Genomic DNA, 26,827 nt, shown 5'->3' with positions numbered 1-26,827 from the left:
TGTCTCAAAGCCAATCCATTTGTGACTCTAACTATAACTATGATGTAATAGAGAAATTTTTTTCTTTTTGAAATTTTAAACTAAAAGATGGTAGTCGCACCGGTTACTAATAGAAGACCATTCACTTGTTTGTGCAATAAACTAACGCAGCGCTAGACCCCAGAGACAAGAAAAACCGGGGAGCTTCGACTCTTTGTCCGGTGATGAGCATTGCCGGCATCGCCTTGAAAAGGTAGGTAAGTTGGCAGCCGAATTGTCACAGACGCACATGCACTTGGCGTTTCATGCGCGTCACCACTTGCGCAAGTCAGTCGAAGCCTGGACGAGTTAAACCTTTTTCTCAAGTTGAGAGATCTTCGAAATTTCCGTTCGTCCATTATTAGAGGCCGGTGGCGATCCTTATTCAACCACTGTAGATAATAGTCCAGAATAAGAAGGTTTCAAGTCCATGGATCTCGAGGGGCATTCTATGTGGGACGAAAAAAGATAATAATCCAGATAAGAAAAAAAGGGTGGGCCCGATTTGATTCGGACCCAAACATTTTCAAGATCCGAGAGTCTTCATATCGGATTTGAGAGCATTGAACACAAATGAGAGATGAAAGTTAGCTGTTTCACAAAAAACAGGCCTTGTATCCTAAAGAGACAAAAGGTTGCATGGAAGCTTGAGATATTTTTGACGGTAGCATGAAATACCCTTCTACCCACCCAAAAAAGAGGAGTTCAAGCGGTGTTTGGATTCCGTCATGTCCGTGGGGTCCAGAGTCATGTGTCCGTCGGACCCATGCGGTACCGCAATGTGGTCTGGTTTGTATCTTTTTGGCGCGCTTTGGGGCTGTGATAGATTGTTGATGACATGCATGTATGTTATTTTTGACATGCGAATCATCATCATCATCATCATCATCATCATCATCATCATCATTGTTTGTGCATTTATTTATTCATGTAAGGGCAGGGACCTGTTCTAAATGTTTTAGTGGAGGTCGCATTTCATAAAATTGAGTCCTCATCCCAAGCTTGAATGTGGCAGACATGTCCATGGCTTTCCTACTCAACAAAAATCTAAAGTGCATTGTCTGTCTTTGTTGTATCATTCCGCTTATCTCTCCCTCCCTTTGTTTCTCTCTCTCTCTTCTCTCTCTCTCTCTCTCTCTCTCTCTCTCTCTCTCTCTCTTCACATATATCCACATGTACATACATAACAAAACATCGAAGATTTACGGATTGTTGTAAAACATCAGTAAAACATGGCAACATGTGTTAAGCGGTCGACGATGAAGAAAATATCGATGAAAACTATTAGCGACATTTCAACGCACACGTCGCTGTAAAGTTCTGCACCGAAGCGTCATGTGCGTAAGTAAAGAAAGCTATTATTGTTGTCCTTGAACATCGGTAATAATACTTTTACCGACACGTGACGAGTGTCGAATATAATTATCGGTGCAATTTCATGCGTCGGTAAAGATTTGTTAATTTTTTTTTCGTAATCTATGAATCCCTAACTCCAGCTACTCCTGTCTTCTAATCTTGATGCTTCCAAAGAAAATTGAAAATCTTCCTCATGCAAGTGGACACAATTCTCGATAGTCTCCACACCCACACCTAAATTGGTAAAACTTGATATACCTCAAACAGTCACAACCCTAAGTGGTAAATTAATAATATCAGCTTATACTTGATTGGCTGAATGCAACAATATGCAGCATACTAAATCAGCAATTGATTAAAAAGTGCAACATTTAGCATATTCATCTGCATCTCATAATCATAGTTAAAGATGACATAAAATGTAGACCATAAGCAAATGAATCAGCAGACTTTGTTATGCAGATGGTTTTGGGCCTTTTGACCACCCAAAGGCTGATCTTTGTTAACAAGCGTCCGACCCCATAGATCATATTTGTTAATTGGTTTTTAATCATGCAAAGATTAAGGAAAAGACATTTGCAACTGATTGGATGAACAATTATTTGTGGAATGCCTAAAATCATTACCTTAGAACTGGAAGCAAAAAAGCTAAAACCATTACCCTGGAACAATATCATAACATAAAATCGTTCACAAATAAAAAAAAAAAACTTAACATTAAGTTCGAGCAACCTACATTTCTATCATTTAGATGTCAAAAATTGATGAAGAACACTTGGAATCACCCAAAAACTTCAGTAAATGCAATGGGAAGAAAAGTGAGGAGAAAAGAAAAGATGAAATAAGAAGAAAGGAGAAGAAGGGCTCAAACGAAGCTATAAAGTCGGGAAATCCTTTACCGATGCGTGGGAGGCACTAGTAAAGACCATACCTAAAAACATCAGTAAAATTTGACTGGTAACTTTTACCAATGTTCGATGCGTGTTGGTGAAAGCAACTTTAGCGGCACACATGCAGACGTCGGTAATTTTTTGTTGGAAAACAATTACACCAGCGCGAGCATGACCACCTGATGGTAAAACAAACTTTTTTTTATCAACCCATGCCAAATAGAAAAAAGTAATATGTATAGCAATGTTTTCAAGTAGGATGTCAGTAAAAGCTCAACTTCAACAACTTTCTAGTGGCAAGACTACTTTTCACCGACATTTTGTTTCGAACGTTGGTAAAAAGTAACATGTTTAGCGATGTTGGCGCACCTAATGTCCGAAGAAAGTCAACTTCAACGACATCCTAACAACACGCATAGGGACAAGCTACTTTAACCACCGTCGTGTTCCAGGCATCAGTAAAAATCAATCTTCACCGACATTGGCAACAGTAGCCTTTCATTGATATCTCTTTTTCTCAAGCGTCAGTGAATCCATCTTTTTTTTGTAATGAACATATAGCGAGCGAGAGAAAGAAAGAAAAAAAGATATTGAATGGTAACTTTGGTTATCTAAAAGTATCCTGGTTACTTATGAGGGCTATATGATATATTGTGATGGATGATTAAGAAAAAACAATGAGAAAAAAGTGATAATCCATCCATCACTATGGATAAGAGGCCTTCATTAGTGACTATATATATATAACGGAAGAGAAAGAGAGAAGATTCACAATCTGTTATTGTAAAGAAGTGTATTTCATGTACAATTTCCTCAATAGAGAGCGCGAGAGAGATTCAGTTATTGTGACGAGGTGTATTTCGTGTACACTTCTTGCAATGTTAAATCCCCACAGAATCACACACATCCTTAGTTAATATTCTCTCGACACAGGGCAAGAAAGAGAAAGGGGCTGCCATTAGTGAAAGCTTTCGTAAGAACTATTAGAAATAAATTAAATGAATCCAGAATGGAATTAGTGAGCGGCATTGTAGGAGCCTATATCAAGGTGGTAGAATTGCAGTTGGCTTCGAGGGTCCTGTAAGCTGCTGCCTGTTCCTGATCCGAACCTGCAGCTTGGCCAAGCTGTTCATGCAACGCAGTGCAATCCGCGCTTGCTGCCTCACCCGGTAACCTCGAAACACTGCCTGTAGTCTCACCAGACCCCTGAGAGCCCGAAATGCACGCCTGGCCTGCAAATCGCAAACTCGTTATAGAGAAGCAATTCGCCACATGAATCAGCCTTTTGCATTGCTCTTCATAAACATAAAGATTGCATGGGAATTGTTGCCAAACGAAGATGGGATGCAATAGAATTGCATAAAAGTTTATGCAATTACATTCCCTGAAATGTTTTTCAGATGTTCTAATGGAACTATGCTCTCACTTCTATTGATCTTCTACCGTAAAGTTCTATTGATAGATACAAAGAGAAAAGTAATGGATTTCTACATTCCGAACCTTGGAGATCACATCCATGTAGTCAGATTTTCAGGAACAAAGGACCTGAAAATGAAAACTCGGAACTGTGATTGCATAGGTTATTGCATAATCAAGGCGTGGCTGATTCGGGGTAGAATAACTACTTAGCAGAAAAAGAAATTGAATTGGTGAACAAGAAGATATAAATCGGAGATACCAAGTGGCCCCTGAAGCAGGCTTGGATCTTGATGGCTGCCATTTCCTCACGAGACAGAAGGTTCACAGCCTGCTGCAAAGCCCATCTCATCTCCTTCACATCCGCATATTCTTCCTCCTCCTCCTCCTCTCCCACCAGTACTCCTTTTACTTTTCCTGTCCTTAGACTCTGGACAATCTCCTGGTCTTCGTTCGACTTGAGCCGTGACCCGTCCGGTCTTCTTCTGTGAAACCTGAGCAGTTTTCTCTTCACACCATGGATCCATCTTCTGTAAATGATTGTCATTGCTTCTTCAAGTTCCACTGGAGGGACTGCAGCTGCTTGTTTCCAATTGGGTTGTCGGTTTTTTTTCCTAGATATGTCGAGTGAATGGTGGTGATGAATGGGATTATGGGAAGGAGGAAGTCATGAAGGTGGGGAGTCCTTCATACTGTTTGCACGACTGGAAAACGTGGAGGGATGTTTCATTCCTTTCTGCAGACCGAGATTTTGGTCTGAACATTGGTTGGCATCTGCTGGACACGAATAGAAAAATAAATAGAAATGTTTGATAGAAAATAATGAGTTTGCTTTACTGATGCCTCTTGAATGTTGTGTTTAATTTACTTCTAATTAGAATTAGAAGATACCGAAAGCAGGTCCAATCATCTGCCGATTCTATTTTACAACTGAACTGACATCCTGATCCTCTGCTGGTCCCATCTAATTCAAGCAGTATCAATGCTTTCTCCGGGTCCTTCTTCATTGATGGAATCGCCTCTCGAAAGAAAAACACCGGTGATCCTTGAATAACACTTATAAAAGAAACATCACAGAGAAACTCAGACAGCAGAGACACAGAGTTTAGACTTGACATAGAGGTTTTACAATAACCCTTGCTCAAGCGTTATAAAAATTTGGATAAAGTCGGTCGATTCAGCAGTTCATCTAGATCAATGAGAAATCGGCGAATTCTATTATACATATATACCTTTAGACTGAAACAAAAATGATAAAGAATAACTGAAAATAAGGACTTTAAAAATGGTCAAATTAAAAAAAAAAAAACAAACAGTACATGACACACGTCCCTCTTGCACCATTTCATGAATTGAATTACTTTGCCAATGAATCAATTTGAATAAGCTGATCCAGGCTACGGAGGCCATTCAGCTTTGGATAAGAACTGGTATTTTCACCCTATTTTGGAAATCAGGATAGTGGATGGATTCTTGTAGAAGTAACTGTTCATTCAGGACGTAATTCCTATCTTTGGCATCGGGGCACGATTCTGTTTAAGGAAGCACGATTCTGTTTAAGGAAGCTGGCCAAGTGCTTAATGAGCACCAGATCCTGAAGATATGTCGGCTGTTTCAGTTTCTGAAAACCATGACAGGAGATCAATTTCATCCTGGTGAGATGTAGCTAATTGTAGAAGATGGAAATGGTGGCTTCACAGATGTATTGAAGGAAAAAATGAAAGGTTCCTGGCGGTTAAAGGAGGGCTAGCAACCACACATTAATAAAGCTGGCCGTTGGGCAGACGTTATCCGAAATAATATCGGGCGAACCGAACCGCAGCGACGCGATTAAAACGTCGACCATAGAAGGTGGATCTCGAAGATGATGGATGCCCTTACGATGCGAGCTTTTAGATTATTTGATCAGATCAATGCAGCAGCAAATTAATACACAGCTGCAGTTGTGATATTTCAAGGAATATGCCGGTAGTTCATTATTAGCAACATAAAACTTTGCTTGCAACTTTGCAGTTTTTTCTTTCTTTTCTTTTTTTAAAAAAAAAGGAAAATCTCAGTTTGAGACTTCCAAATTCTAAAAATGCATCCAAGATGGAGATATCTCAGAACGAAGGCACCGTGGCAGACATGTTTTAAGAGAGAATACTTCCACTGATGCAAGATGAAACCATGCATTTCGGTCAAACCAACGGATACACCAGCAAGGCGTCTTGCTCCAGTACAAAGAACATGCAAACCATGAACAAGATTGATGGACCGAGGCCTAATTAGTTTTCATCTCAGATAACATCAAAAGTACGAGAATACAGATTTTTCTATGAAGAACAAGAAGTTGACTGAAGCATACAACTAAAGTGTCACGTTCTGTGATTAAATGAATAAACATTATAAATTCCCGAGAAGGATGTCAAAACACATTAGGATACAAGAACTTAATAAACCATCAGCATCCCAACAACTTCGTTTGGCTTCAGCATTCTTCTGCTAAAAGCCAAGTTTGGCTGTGAATCAGCACCCATCAGAACTCTGACCCGCTGAAGATGTTCATGGAGCAAGAAGCCTGCAGTTTGCATTTCAGGCCATGCGAACTCTACCATGAATGAACTGAAGCTCCAACAGATGTCAGAACCCAACAGCACAACCACTTAGAAATATGAGCATGAGATCATCATGAATCAATCCTCCAAACACCACAACCTCTTCAATACTTCCCTAACAGAATCCACCAGTCGTGGATATACACACTAAGTTACACGGTCAAAACAATTTAGCAACCAATTCGGCTACAATTTGATGGTCAGACCAATTCATCTTCCATCTCTTCTTCTTCTTCCCAGTCCTCTCCTTCTATCAGCCATTGTTCTAGTTCATCGATCTCCTCATACTCACTCCCACATAGGTTGCTGAATGAATCCCAACAACGGGATCCTAGTTCCTCTCCATGGCATGCCACATTCAAGAAGGGGCGGCTTCTAGCCAGAGCCTCAACCATATCTCTGTTAACACTTCCCATAACTCCCAGCCAACGCAACCTGGGAAAGTAAGGCTTCCAAAACCAACGAAGGGCTAGTTTAGTAATGTGACCACAATTGTAAAGATCCAGCAAACGCAATGAACTGCCATGCCTCCCACCTTCTACCTGCATCGAAGCCAGGGCCATGACAGAAGTATCCCCTATATGGGGACACTCGCGCAGACGCAGTTCAGCAAGCAAAACTCCACATTTTACCAACATTAGAATTCCTTCATCTGATAGACTGGGTAAGAGAGAGAGGTCAAGAACCTGTAAGGAACGTCTCAGGGAACCCGAAAATATAGAAGATACACACTTGTCTGTCAGTCTAGTACAACCTCGTACAGACAATGAGACCAAAGAAGCGGCACCATGACCAATATAAGATAAGCCAGTATCACTAATATAGGACCCATCTAGCTGCAAGCTCTTCAACTTTGAAAGACAACTTACAGCCTTTAATGCATCATCTCCAATCTCACGACAACCTCTCAAATCTAAAATTCCAAGATCCTTGTTTGAGGACAACCGTGTGATAGAAAGGTCAGTCAGTAACTTACACGATCTCAAGCTGACAGATGTTAGAGAAAGAGACGTTGCAGATATGTCATGAAACACCAAATCAGTCAATTGAGTTCCATTCCAGACCTTAAGCTTATGCAAGTTAGAGCATGAATGAAGGATTGCCCTGAAGCCTGCATCTGTGATTCGACAGAACCCTCCAAGATGAATACTTTCTAAACCTGAGCAGGTTTCTGACATTAAGAGGATCCCAAGGTCATTCACTCGTTTGAAGTAGGTAGGTAGGTACTCCTGACTTCGAACAAGTGAAAGATGCTTCAGCTTTCCATTTTGATTTATCTGTTGTATGCCAAAATTTGTAAGATCAAAGCTTAGAATTGGTTCTATCATGGGTGCATCACGAAGGTCCAGATGAGAAAGTGACACGAGACCTCTGGAGATTGTACTGACCAAAGAATCTGTGATGATATCTACAGAAAGGCATAATTTTTGAAGATTGGGGAAAATAACTGGCCTTGCATTATTTGGTGGACGTTGAATATCCAAATTCATACTTAGAAGTTCTTTCACCATACCCGACAGAATAAAGCCAATCTCCAGAACGACTAGTTTCTCTGATGCCAATGCCCAGACTTGTGAGAAGTTGTGTCCAACAAATGTTGACATACTAAGGAGCAAACTCAATGACTGCATCAACCATGATATACAATATATTAAAATTGGGATAAATAAGAAGGTAGCAAGGAATTAATACACACACACATGCAAGGGGATCAAGTACAAAAGCAAACATAGTAACAGATTTTTTGATGTTGTGATTCTGAATCAAAAAGAAAAGCAAAGGTATACACAGTTTATGAAGAATGTGAAGTGAACAAGACAGACATGTAATTATTGGTACAGTAGTACACCTACTTCAGTAGCACATAACTTACCAGTATGCGGACCTAACTGCACAGCCTTTCAGAGAGAAAATAGATACATACTGCAAGTTCTGAACCATGCCGTGGCACAAACTTGGTCTTTCGTGACGCTAAATCATATGGCACATATGACAATCATTATCTTAATTAACTCGGGCAATAACTAGGCAAGATAGTCTTCAATCTCTAAGCAAGCATCTCTGCTAGAATTTTCTGAAGACTGCATGATGTGAATTTGAACAGGAACTAAAATAAGCTATCAACAGCTTCCAGACCCACCAGAACCAAAATAAGCTATTTCACTTGAGCAAACTGTTGTAATATCATGGAGCACCTAAGTCATACAGTACCAGAATACAGACTCAGGATCAGTCAAAGCCATAAGAAAGACTAATCAGGAATAGGATTAGTCAGTCTAAGTTGGTCCAATTAAGGACAGACATAGCTACAAGATTTAGCGAAAAAGTAATATAGACATAAAAGCTTACTATTAATCACATCAATGGCAGGTTTGTGTGTGTGAGTGTGTCTAGGAAGAGGGAGAAAGCTTAACACAAAATAGAGGTCGGTCATAGGTCAGTCAAAAGCTAATTAAAATCAGAGGCTGAAGGTAGGCTAAAGCAAAGCTACTGAAAAGGAAAGGAAACTCAGTTCAATTGGTGATGGTTCAAAACATAGGTTTCTTAAGAAAGCACACTTTAGGGACTAGTCTGTCAATGACTAGCCTCATTAACTAGTCAACCAAGTCGATTGTACCAGGCGACCAGTTGGACTGACTAGTCTCTAGGTTGACAAATAACACCTCACCTCACAGAAAAAATGTCTGGGAAGCTAAATCAGGAATCCTTTCAACGGCAAGGGCTTTCATTATATCAACTCAGGCAAATTGAAATTTGCAGCGGTACCAACTACCGAGAGAAACAGTGAAAGCACAACTTGTCATTACATGAAGTTATTGAAATATCCAGTGAATCAATTGGAAGATTAGAAGGTTCAACGGATCTTCTTGCAAGAGCAACATTGAAGGAATCTATTCTATATGATCCAGTGACCTGCACTTTAATGACTACAACAGAGCTTCACAATAATTACTCGCTGGCAAATATGTCATGCTTGGTTGCAGGTGAAATTTTTCCTGAATACTGGCGCCGATACCAAATAGATTAATATTCCTACTCCATTTACTGATTGGAGCTTACTCGTAAAATTCGTCTAACAAAACTTCATTTTCTGACGCTCGAAATTTTCTTCTTAAGATATCAACACCTAAACCTACAGGCAACCCTTGAAATTCATCTTTTATGAAAATTGTGTAGATCTTGCTTCCATTTCAAGTGGATCAATCCAAATTATAGATCTACATCCATTTCACTTGGATCAATCCAAATAGTTCTTCATTCCAATGTCTTAAGTGGCATGCCATCAATTGGGGGGAAGTTTTCCTTTTAGCCATCCTAGGGGAAGTGACCAGAGAACTGTTTCCACAAAAAATTTTGAGCAGAAAGCTTGCACATTCCGAGACAAATTAGAAGTCGATTCTAGTAGCTCCTAACACCAATAAAGAATGAATTCCTCATACATGTAACCTCCTTGTACACACCAAAAGATGAAAGGGCGGGATGAGCAGGTTAAACGCCAATAAACAGAAACACTGTACTGAACAGTTTTCTGCAGCAGCGGAAGCATCCTATTGGCAGTGGAACAAATGCAGCTAAGAGACTAAGAGAATCATCATAGTTACCTCCAACTTAGAGCAGCCGCGCAGCAGCTGCTCAAGATCTGAGCAATGGATGAGAGAATCGAGCCCTTCAGCAAGAAGCCCCAAAGACAATGACCTAGACAAACACCCAGGAAATCAACACCACCACCACGCATGATCACCATCCGGGAACACCTCGCCCACCGGTTTAAAAAGAGGACAGAGGGATAAAAGACTGAGAATAAAACCCACCTCAGATCTCTGCAATTCCTTCCAACCTCGGAGAGAAGCCTCGAACTGAACATATCGCAGTTCTGGAGGCACAGCTCCTGCAGGGAAGGCTTCGTCAGATGGGCGATGGAAGAATCGTCGAGCCGAGCACAGTCGAGCTTCAGGCTCCTCATGCACGGGTTCGCCGGCAGCAGCCTACGGACCATCTCTGGCTTCGGGGCGATTTCCTGCACAAAAAAGAAAGGAAACGCTAAACCAACCAGAGAGAGAGAGAGGGTGGGGGGAGGAGGAGAGAGGATCTATGGGGCTACTGACCAGAAGGTGGAAGGAAGGGATGAAGGAGAGGGCCTGTGAGGCGGAGGCATGGAAGGCCTTGCAGGCGGAAGCAGCGGAGCATAGGGAGGAAACGTCGAGCCTGGCCATCACGCTCTGCAGCAGCACCTGCGGCAGCATCTCCAAGCACAGCGATCCCGACGCCGCCTTCTCCTCCTCCTCCCCTCCTTCGTCCCCACAAGCTATGGTGGTGGCGGTTGAAGAACCCGCCATTCCTCTCTCTCCACAGTCGTCTCCCTTGACGTCCCTCTCACCGAAGGTCCGGAAGACCACTGAAACTTCGGATCTCAGCTTCAGAGTCAGAGCTTGAGAGGGAGCTTCCCTTTTCTTTGTGTTCGCTCTTGAGGTGTTCAATCAAGGCCCCGCCCTCCGTGTGTCCATGTCTCTTATTACACGCAAAAGCTTTGAGAGCCCTTCGCCTGGCGGTGGGCCCGTTATCTTCAAAGTATCTCGAATTTATCGACGATAATTTCATAAATGTTGATTACACGTCTAGTGACATGCGATACTTTCCAAAAATCGCGCGTTATAATCGCACGAGGGAACTGCTTGTACTTCTACTTGTGTCTCATATATTTTACGTGTGCTCATCATAGCTTCTCAACGGGTTTACAGATTAGAAAAAATATATATATATATAAGTTTTTGTTAAAGGACAGGAACAAGAATCACGGATATGATGATTTCTTACGTGATTTTTCGCTTGTAAGGTCGCATGTTTGCTCGATGATAACAGGCTTAAAAGGTCTCTTCTTTCTAAATGAAGCAGAGTTTAAAACTTAAAAGCTGTCTGCTTTTCACTAAAATGATGAAAGCCTATGAGCTATATTATATATTTCCCCCTTGAACCATTATTTTATATTCAAAACTATAGAAAAGGGTCCTTGACTTTTTCCTTTTTCATTTAGTCACCTCTTTTTTGTGTAATACAGGAGATCAAATGAAAAAAAAAAATGCATAATTCCCCAATATACTATAGTGAAATTATCTATAAAAATCAGTGGCATGAATTCTTAATGATCTGGTGCATCGATTTATTATCTTACAAGGAGGTTGGTGACATGACTGCTTTCATTAACCTTCAATTCACTTCGCTACGTTTTATCATGTCGTAGCTCATAACGTATCGACATTAATAGCTCATTAGGTTCCCATTGAAACCCTTGAAATTAAGGTTGTAAAGAAGACTTTGCCACCTTTGCATGCCACTTACCGAGCAGTTTTCTAAGCAGAAACGCTCGCTCTGCAAACTTAGGCAGCAACCATATCTTTCTAGGCGAATATATCGCGAGGGGAGAGAGAGAGAAAGAGCCGGCAAAATGGAAATTCATAGGAAAAACAAGTTCTGTTGAAAACGCATCACCAAACAACAAAAACAGAAGAAAAGAAAATGAACATAAGAGAAAAATTAGTGAGCAGAACCAGAACAATAACCAAAACAGCAGCAGAAGCAGAAAGAGGGAAGAGGAGAGAGTTAGTCAGAAGTAGAAGTCATCATCTGACCAATGCAAAGGGCAAGATAGACGTCAGCCTTGACGATAAACGAGAGAGAGAGAGAGAATTTAGCTCCTTTTTGCACCGGAAAGAAAGGATGTAAGTGGGTTTCATGTAGCGTGATGGGTGTTAAGTCTTGGCAGGATTATTAAAGTCGAACTGGATCTCCTTTGTCGTGTATTTTAAACAGTTTTCCCCTTAACTGTGAAAAGAAATGACAGTAAGCCAAATCGATGAACTGGGATTCAGCGGAACACCTTACGTATACAAAATTGTGGATAACGGTTGTATCGGTTGAGATCATCTCACATCGAACCTTGGGAAAGCTGATCGTTCATACAAAATATATAAAGTAAAAGAAAATTTAGATGTTTTCTTAATACATCTGATGTTGTATATGCGTGCATGCAGGTGTATAAGCATAAAAGAAATTCAAATGGAAGATTTTGAGGAAGATAAATGACAAGACAGAATGATCATTTCACATAAGTTCCTGCATCAAAGACTTCAATAGGTGCAAAAGGAAAACAACTTGATCTAATTTCTTGTGTTTGTAATTTGGGTGACCAAGGGATACGTCCCAACTGCTCAGAGAGGCTCGAACGTCTCAGTTGCATTGATGTCAGTTAAGAGAGCAACCTTTCAACTTAGACGCTGTTGCCGCCATATACATTGAAAAAACAGTGCACCTTTCAACTTAAACGCCGTGACCGCCACACCCACAAAAACCATCCCCACCACACACATTATTAAACTAGATATGTACAAAAGCAGAGAATTACAAAAGACCACTCAACTTTTAGGCCAACAACAAATCAACTCCTTAACTTTTGAAAATCAACAAATACACCTTCAACTTTTCAATTGAATTCTCTAACAGCCGCTTTGTGATGGAACTTGTAAACCGTTCGAGAAACCATGTACAAAATTATGCTTCTCAATTAAATTTACCATAAAAATAAACAAGCACTGCACCTTGCTGCCATCGACCGTGAACCACATGATCTCCTCGCCTATAGCCTCTCCGACAGTGAGAAGAACGGTGTCTCCCATCGGCTTCAACTAGACATATGGGTCGTGATCGTGAAGAATGCGAGAGCCCAAAGGCACCGGTAAGTGGGTTTAGAGGTGGTAGGAGCAGCAGCCAAAGAAGGTGCAGCACAATGGCAGGCAAGATTCCAGGTGTAGGCATGCAGCAGTCAGGGGGGAAGAGGGAAAAAGCTGCAGACCTATAGGCGATGGCTAGAGAAACCGCAATACCAGACCTTCAAATCATGGTGGCCAAACAAAGTCAGCATGCAGCAGATTTTAGGAGAAAGAAACAAGGTTCCCAAGGATTTCAGGGGATGAAATATGAAAAACAGTGGATGCGCCTCCACCTCCATCTTCTCTGGTAACCCAAGCATCTTGCTCTTTTTTCCACCATCTACAGCACCCCAAGATCAGACACCCCCAAGAGAGATGGAATGGTACTTGTCAACACCATCTATTCATGCAAGCATTCGAATGTAGGGTACATGAACCCATCAAAGCTTGTGGCCTTCCGTTGATTTATGTTGCAGTATCCGACAAACCACATCGATTGTTGAGGGAATGAAAGGTAGGAGAATGGAAAAGGAATGTAAAAGAACGCATGGTTTGTAGGGACTAAAAAGACTCTTTCTCCTTGGAGGAATGGAGACCGTCGAGAGTCGAAAGCAACGTCCTGGCCTGAAGAAGCATCAATCTCCATGGGCTTGCATTTTACAATGGTGAGTGTTCGCCTAATCTTCCATGGATCTTCATAACTGCTCTCAGGCAGAGATAGAGACGATATCCACAGGATCGGGCTGTACATGGTGACCGTGAGGTGGGCGCAGCCGGCTGGGGCTGCTCAGGGGGTGAAGAGAGGGAGGGTATTTTTGTCATTTTTTTGAAAAAACTAACGGTTACTGTTCGTAAAACTGTTGTTTGAGAAATTGTTTGAAAAATTGAGGGCATCTCTTGGGCGTGGATTTGTTATTTTCCATTTCTTGAGTAGCTTTATGCAATTTTTTCAAAAGAATTTCAGATTTGACTTAAGGTTTTGACTTCGTCTGACTTGTCCACCTGAGAGCATGAAGAAGAAGTCGCAGCAGGAGGCTGCAGCAGAAAAACGGTAAGAAAACACGAGAGAGATCGATCAAGCGGTAGCAGCAATTCACCATCATCGTGCCAGCGATCATGACGAAACAAGGGAAGCATTACCGCTCCTCGAAAAAGGTTTCTTCCTCGCCGGCGTGGTCATTCAGGAAGTGGGAACCGACCATGATGCTGTTGGCTTTCCTTCTGCTCGTCACGATGGTACTGCTAGGCCTTGTCGCTCTGCCGATCATCTTCCCGCCCATCGACGCTGCTCTTAAGAGGAGCTCACTCGACGTGTCCGACCTCTCTTCCCTTAAATTCCAAACGGACCTCCACAGCTGCAAGTACCTTTCTCTCACTTTTCTCTGTTACTCTCTCTCTCTCTCTGTCTCTCTCTCTCTCTCACAACTTTAGTTTATTGATTTGGATGCGTTCTCTTTTGTCCTCAGAGAGTCTGAGAATCAACGGAAACAAATCTACCACAGTTTCTTGGTACCACCTCCATCACCCACCATCTAACAAAAATAACAAGGAGAAACGATGAATGTGATGATGATTGTGGCAATTACAACAACTAAGGCGATAATAAGGATTGCCAACTTGCAATTTTTTGCTTAGTTTGAAATAAATGGTGTTGCTTCTTTTTCTTGTTTGGATTGTTCTTATGTTGTGATCCTTTGATTTTAGGATCAGTGATCCACGACAATGCGTCAAGCAAGTAGATGATCTGAGAACTTGTCCATTTTTCTTTTCAACTTGTCTTCTTGATTTGGCTTTTGGAGCAGGAAAACTTTAGTTATGTTCGCCAATGTTTCTCATTTCCTGGTTCTCCCAAGCCCGTTTCTCCGATGGAGTCTTATGTACTTATGAAGATGATGTAGTAAAACTCATGCTTAGATTGGCTCTATAGAGAATAAGAGGATGTAACTGCATGGCTTAACTGCTATGCATAAGATAGATTCATTCAGATGCATAAAAATGGTAACACTAAGTTAAGCTCTATAGCCAATATCACATAATTGGGATAGAGTAATGGCCCCTCCAATCTTGACACGTCTGTGGTCTTTATTTCCTTATGGTGTACACTAGTTTTTAATAGATCTATGTAATCTTTATGTTTCGGGATTACCCCTTTTTTGGAATGGCTGTGAAGTTTAGATGGTTAGTAGCACTTTTTGGAATCAATTGGAATATTTCACCAAGATTTGGTCTTTCACTTTTGATTGACAGAGAAAAGATGAATGTGAGTACTTAATCAGTCTTGCCAAACCCCACATGCAAAATTCAACTTTAATGGACAGCACCATCGGCAAGAGTAATGACAGCAGGTTTCAAGCTTCACAGTGTATTTTTCCTCGTTTTCTTGAAAATGAAAATGCCTGGCATTTGACGGAGCATTTGGCTTTTTGTTCTCTTCATTGATATTTTAGAGTACGAACAAGTTCTGGCATGTTTTTGAAAAGAAAACAAGATAAGGTTGTTTCAAGCATTGAGCAGAGAATTGCAGACTTCACATTCATTCCTATGGGTATGTTTGCATTTACTCTTTCTGTTTCTTTGGGCAAGGCACCCTGTTACTTCTGCTTCCAATGCTCCCATTGATTAAACTGATAATGGTATTCCTAAGACTGTAGTTGAGTCATAAGGTTTTGCACATGGTCCAAGGGTGTCTTCCTCCTCTATATGTTAGCCTCCCTCTTTAAGAGGATTTTAGTTGCAGCCCTGTATAGCTCAAGGATGTTCATTTTTTGTATCTGCTGAATATTCAAGTTTTCTATTTGGCATTTTGGTAGCCAGCAATAGCTACTTAAGTCCTTTATTGAGGTGCTGAGTAAGCATGCCCTTCATTCCTTGTGAAATTTCATTAATATGTTATTAAGTAGGCTTGTCCTAGTTCATATTTCATAACATTCCTCATTTCCATTCTTCTTATCTGCTGTTGATGATTTAGTTAACAAACAAAAGGAAATTCACAGGTTGTTTCATTAAGAACTTATGAAGCCACTATCAAGACAAAAAAGAGGTCTGCATCCTGGACCTGCAGAGCTTCTGACATCATCCTGTTAGAAGATAATGCAATATCAAGGATTGGAGCAATAAAGATGATTTATCAGGTAAGTTAGTGCAGATCCAGATCTGCAATAGAGAAGAGAGTAAAAAGAAAAGAGAAAGCATCAGTGTGGCCTCTATGGTTCTCACTAGAAAGTGATAACTCTATGTAATCTTATTATCAACAATTTAGCGTAGTTTCTGTTATATACAACCACTTCTGAATGCACAGTCTATTTATAGAGTTACATGTTGAGGACTTGGGTTCATACCTGATTTGGATGTGGACAATATGAATTTTGTCCAGAATTTCTGGCAGAGGTACGGATGCTTAATTGTCAGCCATATAGTTATGACAACTTGTTAAATAGTTTGTGAGTTCAAGGATTCAATATTGTATGCAAACTTCAACTCTAGCAAGTTATAGAAAATCTAAAAAGCTAAAGAGCTCACAGATGATCATCCATACGTAGCCTGTAAGTGTTTAGTGGACAAGCTCTAAGGCCATGTGCATGGTGTTCCTAGTCATTCTGAGACTATGCGTTACAGTTCTGTTTTGTTCACATAATTCTCTATCCACTTATTAACATAATGTTATATTGTTAGAAAATGGAGAGGGTCTTCAAGTTCTTCACCGCGAGGCTGGGCAGAAATATGAGCCTCACTTTGACTACTTCCTTGATGAATTCAACGCCAAAAATGGAGGTCAAAGGATTGCAACTGTTCTTATGTACCTGTATGGGAAACATCTTCAACATGCATTCTTTTGAATCTCATTTTTATTTGGGTGTGGTGAAGTCATGTAAGAATCTGCACTGAGTTCAGCTGTTCCTACAGGAGTGATGTTGAAGAAGGTGGTGAGACTGTGTTTCCATCAGTCAAAGTTAACGAAAGTTCTGTTCCTTATTGGAATGAGCTGTCTGAATGTGGGAAAACTGGACTTGCAGTTAGGCCAAAGATGGGTGATGCTTTGCTCTTCTGGAGCATGAGGCCTGATGCTACACTTGATCCAATGAGTTTGCATGGTCTGTTGGTTCTCATTTCGTATTCTATTTCTATAGAAATTCTTTGATTGATCTGTTTTCCCAGAACCAATTTTAGAATATAACAATTTCTTGAGGGGAATGATGCAGTTCTAATGAGCTATGATGATTCTAATCCTTCAAGTGGTTCAAGGAATTTAATTATCTGATTGTTTTGTTACAAATGTAGCATAAAATGAGCATTTGACAGGCAGTTTTTCTTTCTTCTTTTGAAATAGGATATGAGAACATGTCCTTTTTCTTTTTTGAGCTAACAGAGAACTGTGTTCAACATAATATTTTTGTTGGGCTACTAGAAAAGTTATTACTATGAATCTATGATCACGACCATGTGTTAAGTGTCGATATTCATATCCATGTCTATGAGCAGGTCACTAACATTCCATGTAACTTTGCCGGTTGTATTATTTTGTAATTCCATTTTTGTGGTTCACAATTTATATTTTCCCATTTAATTTTGTTTTTCGTGTCATGGTATTAACTTTGCAACTACTTGTTCATGACAGCGGGTTGCCCTGTGATTAAAGGAAGCAAATGGTCATCAACAAAATGGATCCATGTTAACGAGTTCAAGGCATAATTTTTTATGTTTCAAGGTAGTTTTATATGCAAAATAGGGTTTGCACATTTTACTATTTTCCCTTTCAAGCAGTTATCCCATTTCATCCTGTTTCACTTTGAGGGTTTTTTTATTATAAAAGAATCATAGTATAAACAAATCTTCCTTTAGTATTAAATAATATGTTTATTTTTCTTATAAAAAAACTTTAAGGTCATCACCATTACTTGTTTCATTTTACCTCCTTAAGCATAAGTATGGATGATGAGATTGCTACCTGCTCTTGCATTTTTGTAGTTGCTAATACGAATCCGCATAGCATGGAAACATCATCCTATTGCTATTTATATACTTTTAATTTTCTTTTCTAGATACTATCTCCAAAACTTCATCATACGAACAGTGTGTGTAAAGAATTAGCCCCTTTATAGTCCTAGCAGAACTTTTCTGCAAAGGAACAATTTTTGGGTTACCATATTTCAGCATTTAATAAAAGGTTTGACGGGTTTGTTTTGCTCATTCTGTAGTTACTAGTGAAGAGAACAAGATCTCAACCAAATATGCAAAGAAACTCAACCCAGATAACTTATGCCTTTCATGTTTCCTTTCCATGATATCCCTTCATTTGAGTTTTTCTGGTTTTAACATTCAGACGTATGTGATTTACGATTCTCTAGATGGTCTATTGCAACTCATAAGAATGGGAAGAAGCTTGTGGTTGTGTCTGATTGTTATGGAATTGATAATGCTTCACAATTCTGTTTTCCTTAGGTTCGGACTTCAGATACAAGGAAGCTTCTGATCCATGACAACTCCATATGATTGTTGTTGAGTTGCTGCTTGTGTTGTATCAGCTGATCAACAATGGAAAGAGCTAAGTGTGTCAGGGCCTTGCACTCTGTAAAAGAAAACTGTGCTTTTAGTTTTGGTATACATTTGCTAGAGTCACTTTCCTCTGCAATTTGATCATGATCTCTTGATCCAAGTCTACGTTTCGTAGAATGGTATCCACGTAATCAATGAGATCGGAAACCTACCGATTGACCCTTTATTTACATTTTCTCAAGAAAAATGTTCTTCTGGGCTTTGTTCATTTCAGTGCATCTGCAGTCATTGATTTGTGGATTGCAAGACCTCGAACACATGTTAGATTCGTCCATTTCTTAATCGAATGTTAAAGTAACATCCATATATTTGACTTTAAGTTCTTAACATATCATTATGTGGTTCAAGTCTTTCATGTTCGGATGTGGATTTAAAAGCCACATTTGGATCGGACTCGGATTTTGAGTTTAAAAAATCACATTCAAATATCACGTAATTTTTTCTTCATTCATATTTCAATCTGAACATAGAAACATCCAATATGTTCAATTCGAATTTGATCCATTGACGTCCCATGTTTTTAGACTAAATATGAAATCTTAAAACCTAGAAACTCTTGAGATTTGAAAATACCCAAGTGCACCAAAAGCCTGAAGTTTGTAAAAACCAAAGTTTGACATACAATAAAGTGCCCGGATTGGGCAAACCCAATGTTTGGCATTTGATCGACAATTACCATGTCCGAATACAGAGACCAATAATCTCCTTTCATCCATCAGGCTTTAAATTGGAGGCAGCAGATCTAAATGTGTAGGGTCATGTCGGGCTGAGAGAGAGGAAGGCATATATGGAGCGTGGTCCCAAGTGGCGTGGTCCACGAATAAGGGCAAAAGGCCTTTGAATTGGAAGGGCAGGCCGCGGCTATAAGCCAAGGAGATTGAGAGGTTCCACAAAACAGAGCCCGAGGAGATGGACCAGGCAGCAGCTGGCAAGAATATAAATCAACAAAGAGGATGACTCAGCCCAACGCCAAAATTATTCAGTTCACAGCCCATAAAGGCGACTCCTTTACACAGAATTGGAAGTATTCTGCCCCTTCATGACAACCCACCTTTCTTTGTCCAAATCGAAGGGAAAGATGAAAAACAGCAGGACTCACTGTTCACCATCAAAGCAAGGCCTGCAAGCTATAATGAAAATGACCCATCTTTGCTCAACTAGCAGCAGCAGAACCAACCATCAAACCGAAGCATGCCTGCCGAACTATAAAGAAAATGACCCATCTTTGCTCAACTAGCAGTAAGGGAGACCATGAAAGGCCAATGTCACATTGGCGTCTTCAGACATGATGATTCTTCTGAATGTCAGCCACTAATCAGGCACGTAAAGGAGGAGGAGGGACTCACTCTCCACGTTATCAAGCAAGTGGTACATCACAAGTCTGCCATGCAGCTCTAGACCCTAGGAGCAGAGGGAAGGAGAGGAGGCTTCGGCCGCTCACTCCGGTGGTGGGATTCTCTGCTGCTCACCTGAAATCACATGTGTTGGAAGAACCCCATGCTTTCTAAATGTTGGAGATGAAGAACTGCAGAAAATGAAGGAACCATGCAACTCTGTAGACGGAGAACTACTGCTTTTACGCTAAGTCCCCTGCTTATCAGCCACCCGCAAGACGAAGAAAAGGAAAACACAACATTCAAGCATAAGACGACAATCTGTTGGATTCTTCGTGCACAATGCTGATAATAAAATCAACAATGGAGGCGTTTCAGCCACTTTGCTGGCACCAACGAGGAGCAATCTGGAACTAAGGACCCACATTTTGAAACGTCATATAGGAATGACTTAAACTTTCTTCAAACAATAGCAACAACAACATCAACAACAACAATAATAATAATAATAATAATAATATATAATCGAGAGCGGGACAACAACTCAAGGCTCCCAAACCAAGTAATTCAAAACTGCAACTTGGAGCATCTTAGTCTAACATCATTAAGAACATTTAATGCACAAAAGTGATACCATGAGTAATTACCCGTTTTTAATTTCCCAATGTTTCATGAAGGTCAATAATTAGGCACGACTCCCACCTCAATGATTGTTTCACGTACAATAGGCTGCTAGGAAAGGACTAACATACAACATCGATTAGAAGAACCACATGCACATCGATCGAGCGTGCACCAGTCGATTCAAATTGTCATGAAAAAGGAACTTTTCGATTTGAAGATAGACACTTGACGACAGAGAAATTGTTTGTTAATGCCGATGCAAAATTAACAGCGAGGACAAAAACCAATGCCAGACCTTTATTAGAATTGAATGATTTAGCATTTTGAACATCGTCTTTAAGTTAAAACATCTGGCCAGGTTGACGGAGATATAGTTGGCATAATTAGGACGAATTTTGACATAAAGAAAAGCAAGCATGGTCTTGAAATGTTATAAAAATATGAGATGTGCTTCTTAACATAACAGAAGCGTGCCGCTGGACGTCAACATAAACTAATGTGGAAGTATCAGATGACACACCTGTGCCAGGCTGAAATACAGAGTTGGGAACTATAAAATCACTTGCTCCCTGGCCTGTGCGCAGCTTTAGCAGCAGTTTTTGAAATTTGAACCACAAAACAGGATTAATAAACTGAAAGCAAACTGGTGGCGTTTTGCACCTCCCCCTCTCCTTCTCTTAAGACTAATTAAATAGCAAGCGAATGCTTTGAATATATTTTAGATCGGGCAATGTGAAGCATCTAAATGGTACAAGCGTTTGGCTCGAAAGGAAGAGGTTTTGAGATCAAGTTCTGCTGCCTCCACCTTCTAAATCAGCTCATTAGGCCTGCTACTTTATTTCCAAACTTTAAGCTCTTCCCTTTCACCAAAAGGAAGGGAAAAGCCTCAAGCTTTGCTCTTCCTGTAATACTTGAACATCTCATGTTGCTGGTCTCGTGAGTTTTGACTTCTTTGTCAGCCACTCTCACATGGGTGCGGCTGCAGATGTGGTTGTTACTTGCGAAGCTTTTCAACTTGATTAGTTGATATCAGGAGATACAAAACCGAAGCAAAAATAAAGTACCCATTTGACGTAGTTACTACTTAATAGAAACTGCTAAGAAGCTTGAAATGAACTCTCTGCAAATGTATGATCATCAAAGTTTATGACGACTTCAACAACAGTGTGACAAGCCTAAAAGAGAAAGAAACGAAAGTAGATTAATCAAAAGACGTAGGATGCGTCCAACAATGAAGATCAAGAACAAATTTAGGCTGCCGAAACAAATGAAGCATATGGTAAACCTGAAAGGGCAGAGGAAGGCCTGGTCACCAATTTCATACCCAAGTGAATCCCGCTCCCATTATATTGATCTGGCTGATAACCAACAAAGTTAACACGACAGCAAAATTAGCATGAAGACCTTAAAGTTGAACTAATGAAACAGGTGATCCATCTTGATACCAACAGCCTCAAAAATCTTCAGCAAAAATTAGTGTATATCCCCTTTCTTTTCTTGCATGGACACTAAATGCCCTGTCAAAAGTCTTGAAATCTCGTTTCCTAGCAAAATCACGAGCCATGAATCTTTCATGTGTCTTCACACTTCAGCAATAAATGAAGCTCAAAATTGATGAAATGTGTTGGTCACATTACTAGCAGGCAGCAAGGACTAAATGAAGCTCAAAAGAAAAAACATAAGTTACATTCATAAAAGTACACCTGATAACCCTTTTGCCTTGATAAAAAAATAATATTTTATTTTCACAAACAAAAAAGATTCTTGCGCTTCCACAATGAGAATTTCTCATATCGACAGTTACCTCTTCCGAGGATGGTTTCAGAATAAGGGGAGGGAAAAGAGGTCTAACTATATGAAGTGCCCAGAAATGACAAGTATATTCATGATCATGTTAACAGCGTCCAAGAAAACAGATGGCATTAAATAGCAGAACGTAGTCTCTCATGAAGAGAATGCGAAAGGACATGAAATATAATGCACCCACCCATTAGACATGTTGTTTCTCATGCCTCAACAAGTCATAAGAGTAACACAAATTGTCCGCCCGAATATGTTAACCACCCATAGCGCGTGAATCCTCCTGAAATGGCATAGAATACTATAAGGCCAAAAACTCAGCCTCAAGCTCGTGAAATTTATTCAATAATCAGTAAAAAACTCCAAACTTGTAAAGTAACAAGCAAGGAAACCATTGAAACAATTCATCCACATAGCCCATCCAACTGAAAAGGAATATGCATTCCATATCCAGGCGATCGTGATCTGAAGTGAAGGTGCCAAAAGCAGATTCGATATTTCCGGAAAAAAAATAACACCATCACTCTCTGTTTCCATTATAAAACTCCAGCTAATTCCAGCTAGCGATAAGCAAGAGGAGAAAGCAGCTTCTGCTGCCAGAAAAGAAGTAACCAATATCCAAATACTGCTCCACTTATTCAGCATATTACCGCAACAAGAAAAGAAAGAAGCACCAATATTCTTTATTTAGATATTTTGTATTCCAACCGAAAAGTAGTAGGATACCATCGAAGATGGATGAAGTACACCATGAAGTGCAAGATAAAGTAATTCATGCGAAGATGGTTTGAAAAAATTCAGAAACCCAAGGTTTTCCCATTGTATGTGTAGATTACCATACTCAACTGTAGAAGAGAACCAGAATCCAGAAACATTAAAGCAAGAAAACCGCTACCTTTCTTTTCCATCCCCCATTAGACCTATTCAGCTGACAGATTAAGGGCAATTCCAGATTCGTGAGATGCTTCAGAAATCCACCGGCAACAAATGCACAACCAGAGGGAAATCATGGTAATTATCATGAAAACAACCAAGAAAATATCAAAACAGGACCAAACAAGCAATTCATTCATTCACCTTTCCAGTCAATAAAATGATGGTTGCTTACAAAGAATATACACTCACCAAACACAAGAGAAATAGGTAACAATCACTCACTAAAAACATTCTGTTAGCATCAAATCAGGAGAGGATGGCAGGATTGAGCGCAGGCAATGAATCCTCCTCCAAAACCACAACTCTACTCATTCTTCCACGCATACAAAATAAGCGAGAAGCCTGATGCCTGCCTTTCCCTGATCGTTTGCGATCCGGACCACCGCAATGCGGCCGAAGAATCGGAGAAGTTCTGGCTCGACCACAACTTCTCTGCAGAGAGGGAGGTCTGAAACATGAACACTGCACTCCCTGCGCTCTGAGTGAACAGCCAATTGTGCACATCCCAGAAGACCTCAACAGCCAAACCGTCGACTAGGATCGTCTGGTTTCCACGGAATTTCCACGCCAATCGCTTCACCTGCATCACAATCCGCTTGTCGATCCGGATCGTCAGGCACGGGTCACCGAGACCCTCCATCTCGCACTCAATGGCGACGTCGTGCACCGGTCCATTGTCGCAGAACTGCGCCTTCGTGCAGTATACCCGCTTGCCGAATATATGCTCCCTCTTCGCCACGAACAAGGGGCTCGAATCCGGCGACCCGGCGTTCGTCTTCCGGTACGCCTCCTTGCGCAGATCGCCGAGGAGGAGCAACATCTCGCAATCGACGACGAGTGCGAGGTAGTAGCCGTCCAGAGGCTCCGGCCCGGAGCCAAACCTCGCCGACGACAGATCCCAGTAGATGTCGACCTTGTTCCGGCCGTCGACCTCGAGGGTCTTGCATCCTTTCCTCTTGGAGAAGAGCCAGGGCTTGATGTCGACCTTACAGACGGACTGGCTCGTGGCGTCGTCTATGCCCACGCTCAGTCCTTGACCCATGAGGCTCTTGCTCCATGTGACCGTTATCAAGCAAGAGCGACCACAGAGCTTGCTCTGGTACACGCAGGTGACCAAATTCTGCGCCGTCTGCCGGCCGCCCGACGACGACGACGACGAGGAATCGGCAATCTGAACGCCGTTCTCCCCGAAACAAGAAGGGAAATCCCTCATTGTGCGCCTTGCCCTGCCCTACCGGCAACACCGGCAACGCCAAAAAGGGGTTTTCCGCAAATTGGTAGGCACAACAGATCGAGAATCCACTCAACCACAGACAATACCTGCAACCAACTTACTCACTCCGTCCAGACAACCACAGAACCTTCATCATGGCATCATCCCACACAAGGACCATCGACCTCCCCTCATAATACCCACAGGAAATTCGCTTTTTCTCCACTGGGCAACCGAGGAAAACGCGGATGAAGAAGAGATGAAGAAAAACGAGCGTGAGGAGCGGAGCAGTGGCGCATGCGCGCGAGGATGGCTGTAGCTTAAAGGAGGAGAGGAGAGGTGAACTTTGATATTTTACACGGTAGTACGAAGAAGAAGCAACAAACGAAGCGAAAAGGGAGAGAAAGGGATGGATTGAATTAGAAGAGGACGGAGACAATAAGGAGGGAGAAGCGGAGGATATCGTGAGATGGGCATCATTGTATTCGCTGTAAAGAGCGGGGGAGTTTAGCGGCCACAGTGAAAAGGTCGAAAAGGGTAGCTCTCTCCCTCACCAACACTCTCTCTCTGGTCTCCCCCCTCTCTCTTTGAAATTGAAATTGACTGACACTGTGACAACCTCCCTCTCCCTTTCTCCTTGTCCCTCCCAAGACAACATATGGAGACTGACACTACCACATGCAGAAGCGCCCCAGAGATAAATGCGCGACCATCATGCGCCCCATTTTCCGTTTCCCAGACTCCTCTTCATATTCCTTCATCTTTACTCCCTCTCCTTTCTCTCTGTCTCTCCCTCTCTCCCCTTTTCTTCCTCCCCCCCCCCCCCCCTCCTTTTTTTTTTCACTGAGGAGGAATCATGCTTCGCCTGCTTTCCGTTTTCCTAGGCAAGAATAAAGGCTCTGCTGCTAACTCTCGGTGCTGCTCTCCTTTTTTCACATAAACCTCGCACCGGCGACAGCGAAACGCGGCCAGTTCTTTCCTTTTACGTGAAATCGTAATCGGAGTCCTCGTCACATTATTGTTTGCTTTTTCTTACAGATGTAATGAAATGTTAAACGTAAATGAATGCTGATCTCGATGATCTTATAATCGATTTATTATGATAAATGATTGAAAGAAAAATCAAAATAAAAGAAATGATAATCATTTTCATCACTTGATTGTAGTTCATACATTTTTCCTTCTATCATTTATCACAATCAATAAATCGGTTACTTGTTGGAGGCAAAGATGTTAATTGAAACCTTGGGGTGTTGACCGAATTTATGAACGTGTTAGGTGTGGCTAACTTAAATAAATCTAGGACAGCCAAACTTATCATTTTGATCAAAATAGTTTTTTTTTTTTTTTCTTTGAGAGAAAACGATATCAATGCTATGGCCTAAGGCAATCAATCTAAAATTATTTTTTTGTTCATGAATTATTAAAATTCATGTTCCAGTACGACCGAGTCAGGCCCACGAATGTCACGTCAAGCCCCCACTCTCAACACAAACACGAGGCATAGAGTGAATACAAAGATTATGGCAATTCAATGAAAGATGACGATAGAAACACATAGATTTCCAAACTTTTTCTTTTCTTACAGATAATATTGCAGGCCATGGAATCGTGGCACCTTTGCTACTAATAATATCTTATCTCTTAGGAAAAATACTAAAATAAACATTTTCAGAAAAAACTAAAAATGAAAAATATCTCTAATGCATTATTTTTTATATTTCAGTGTGTCGTGGTATAGGTTGGTAGGCAGACGGTCACTAGTTCGAGTGACATGAGCGTCAAGATTAACTTTCTTGTGCGATTATATAATATAATCCGGCCAGCGCATGTCAGCCAATGTGCCAACTCACGTCGTAGGTCGAGCCCTCTGCCATATGCAAGAACTGAGCCTAGGTTCGGTCTCGCATGATTTGATTTTCCTACCTCTCATGATCTAAAAGTGAAAATTTCATGGACCCAAATTTCAGTTTGCTTCTTCTTTTGTAAATTGTGGATTTGTGATCCATGTTTGGAAGATGGCAAAAATTATTTGATTTTTGGATGTAATATGTACGCCGGGAAGTATGGAATATAAAATATAATGATTTTGGAGGCATTAAGGCATTACCAATTCCCCCTGCTATGTTCCAAATAGATACGATCCGGATCTTGATTTGGATTCTAGCATGCTTCACATTATAGAATCATAAGGGTCGTTGTCTGCATCTATACTTTTTTAGATTAAAATAATCGAGAAAACATCAACATGAGCTCAGCTCACGTGACCAGGGATTTGGTCTTTTGAGACCTTGAAGTTGAACCATATTTGGTTTGTTCAATAAGAAAATCCAAATCTGTCTAACAATCATATTCAAATCATACAGAATATCATTTTCACCAATCC

The 26,827-nt window shown here is 40.9% G+C and overlaps 4 protein-coding genes across 7 annotated transcripts; 1 reads left to right on the top strand and 3 right to left on the bottom strand.

Moving 5' to 3' along the window:
* Positions 1–3,185: 3,185 nt before the first annotated feature.
* LOC116247482 (protein IQ-DOMAIN 16) lies at positions 3,186–4,227 on the bottom strand. Its single transcript, XM_031619660.2, has 2 exons — positions 3,943–4,227; positions 3,186–3,496 (listed from the first exon to the last, which is right to left on the bottom strand). The coding sequence occupies exons 1-2, from the start codon at positions 4,225–4,227 to the stop codon at positions 3,308–3,310; spliced, it is 474 nt and encodes a 157-aa protein (XP_031475520.1). The 3' UTR covers positions 3,186–3,307.
* Positions 4,228–5,934: 1,707 nt separating this feature from the next.
* LOC116248709 (F-box/LRR-repeat protein 10) lies at positions 5,935–10,747 on the bottom strand. The gene is made up of 4 exons (XM_031621658.2): positions 10,384–10,747; positions 10,090–10,295; positions 9,880–9,973; positions 5,935–7,902 (listed from the first exon to the last, which is right to left on the bottom strand). Exons 1-4 carry the CDS (start codon positions 10,612–10,614, stop codon positions 6,478–6,480), a joined length of 1,956 nt encoding a protein of 651 aa, XP_031477518.1. The 5' UTR covers positions 10,615–10,747; the 3' UTR covers positions 5,935–6,477.
* A 3,264-nt stretch (positions 10,748–14,011) lies between these two features.
* LOC116248541 (probable prolyl 4-hydroxylase 3) lies at positions 14,012–18,711 on the top strand. Its single transcript, XM_050076220.1, has 8 exons — positions 14,012–14,342; positions 14,448–14,490; positions 15,229–15,326; positions 15,429–15,526; positions 16,654–16,783; positions 16,885–17,072; positions 17,597–17,686; positions 18,421–18,711. The coding sequence occupies exons 1-7, from the start codon at positions 14,098–14,100 to the stop codon at positions 17,668–17,670; spliced, it is 876 nt and encodes a 291-aa protein (XP_049932177.1). The 5' UTR covers positions 14,012–14,097; the 3' UTR covers positions 17,671–17,686; positions 18,421–18,711.
* Positions 18,712–19,281: 570 nt separating this feature from the next.
* On the bottom strand, positions 19,282–25,250 carry LOC116248560 (uncharacterized). 4 transcript variants are annotated; one of them, XM_031621428.2, is made up of 4 exons: positions 23,418–25,250; positions 22,480–22,575; positions 21,778–21,850; positions 19,282–21,667 (listed from the first exon to the last, which is right to left on the bottom strand). In XM_031621428.2, the coding sequence occupies exon 1, from the start codon at positions 24,439–24,441 to the stop codon at positions 23,533–23,535; it is 909 nt and encodes a 302-aa protein (XP_031477288.1). In that variant the 5' UTR covers positions 24,442–25,250; the 3' UTR covers positions 19,282–21,667; positions 21,778–21,850; positions 22,480–22,575; positions 23,418–23,532. The 4 variants fall into 4 exon arrangements, with proteins under 4 accessions (XP_031477288.1, XP_049932234.1, XP_049932233.1 ...); XM_050076277.1 differs by having other exon boundaries at positions 23,451–25,250; XM_050076276.1 differs by lacking the exons at positions 19,282–21,667; positions 21,778–21,850 and adding an exon at positions 23,188–23,256 and having other exon boundaries at positions 22,354–22,575.
* Between the last annotated feature and the right edge of the window lie 1,577 nt (positions 25,251–26,827).

Source organism: Nymphaea colorata, chromosome 2 (assembly GCF_008831285.2).
Source record: "Nymphaea colorata isolate Beijing-Zhang1983 chromosome 2, ASM883128v2, whole genome shotgun sequence".
NCBI lineage: Eukaryota > Viridiplantae > Streptophyta > Magnoliopsida > Nymphaeales > Nymphaeaceae > Nymphaea > Nymphaea colorata.
The sequence above is the reverse complement of the archived record's forward strand: the minus strand, read 5'-3'. Positions and strand labels throughout refer to the sequence as shown.

Coding starts and splice junctions, on each gene's coding strand:
- LOC116247482 (XM_031619660.2), bottom strand. CDS start 4,227: ATGACAATCATTTACAGAAGATGGATCCATGGTGTGAAGAGAAAACTG. Junction 3,497..3,942: donor CCTGCTTCAGGGGCCACTTG/GTATCTCCGATT, acceptor TGCGATTTGCAG/GCCAGGCGTGCATTTCGGGC.
- LOC116248709 (XM_031621658.2), bottom strand. CDS start 10,614: ATGGCGGGTTCTTCAACCGCCACCACCATAGCTTGTGGGGACGAAGGA. Junction 10,296..10,383: donor TCCCTTCCTTCCACCTTCTG/GTCAGTAGCCCC, acceptor TTTTTTGTGCAG/GAAATCGCCCCGAAGCCAGA. Junction 9,974..10,089: donor AGGAATTGCAGAGATCTGAG/GTGGGTTTTATT, acceptor GTGTTTGTCTAG/GTCATTGTCTTTGGGGCTTC.
- LOC116248541 (XM_050076220.1), top strand. CDS start 14,098: ATGACGAAACAAGGGAAGCATTACCGCTCCTCGAAAAAGGTTTCTTCC. Junction 15,527..16,653: donor CTTCACATTCATTCCTATGG/GTATGTTTGCAT, acceptor TTATATTGTTAG/AAAATGGAGAGGGTCTTCAA. Junction 17,073..17,596: donor TGATCCAATGAGTTTGCATG/GTCTGTTGGTTC, acceptor TGTTCATGACAG/CGGGTTGCCCTGTGATTAAA.
- LOC116248560 (XM_031621428.2), bottom strand. CDS start 24,441: ATGAGGGATTTCCCTTCTTGTTTCGGGGAGAACGGCGTTCAGATTGCC.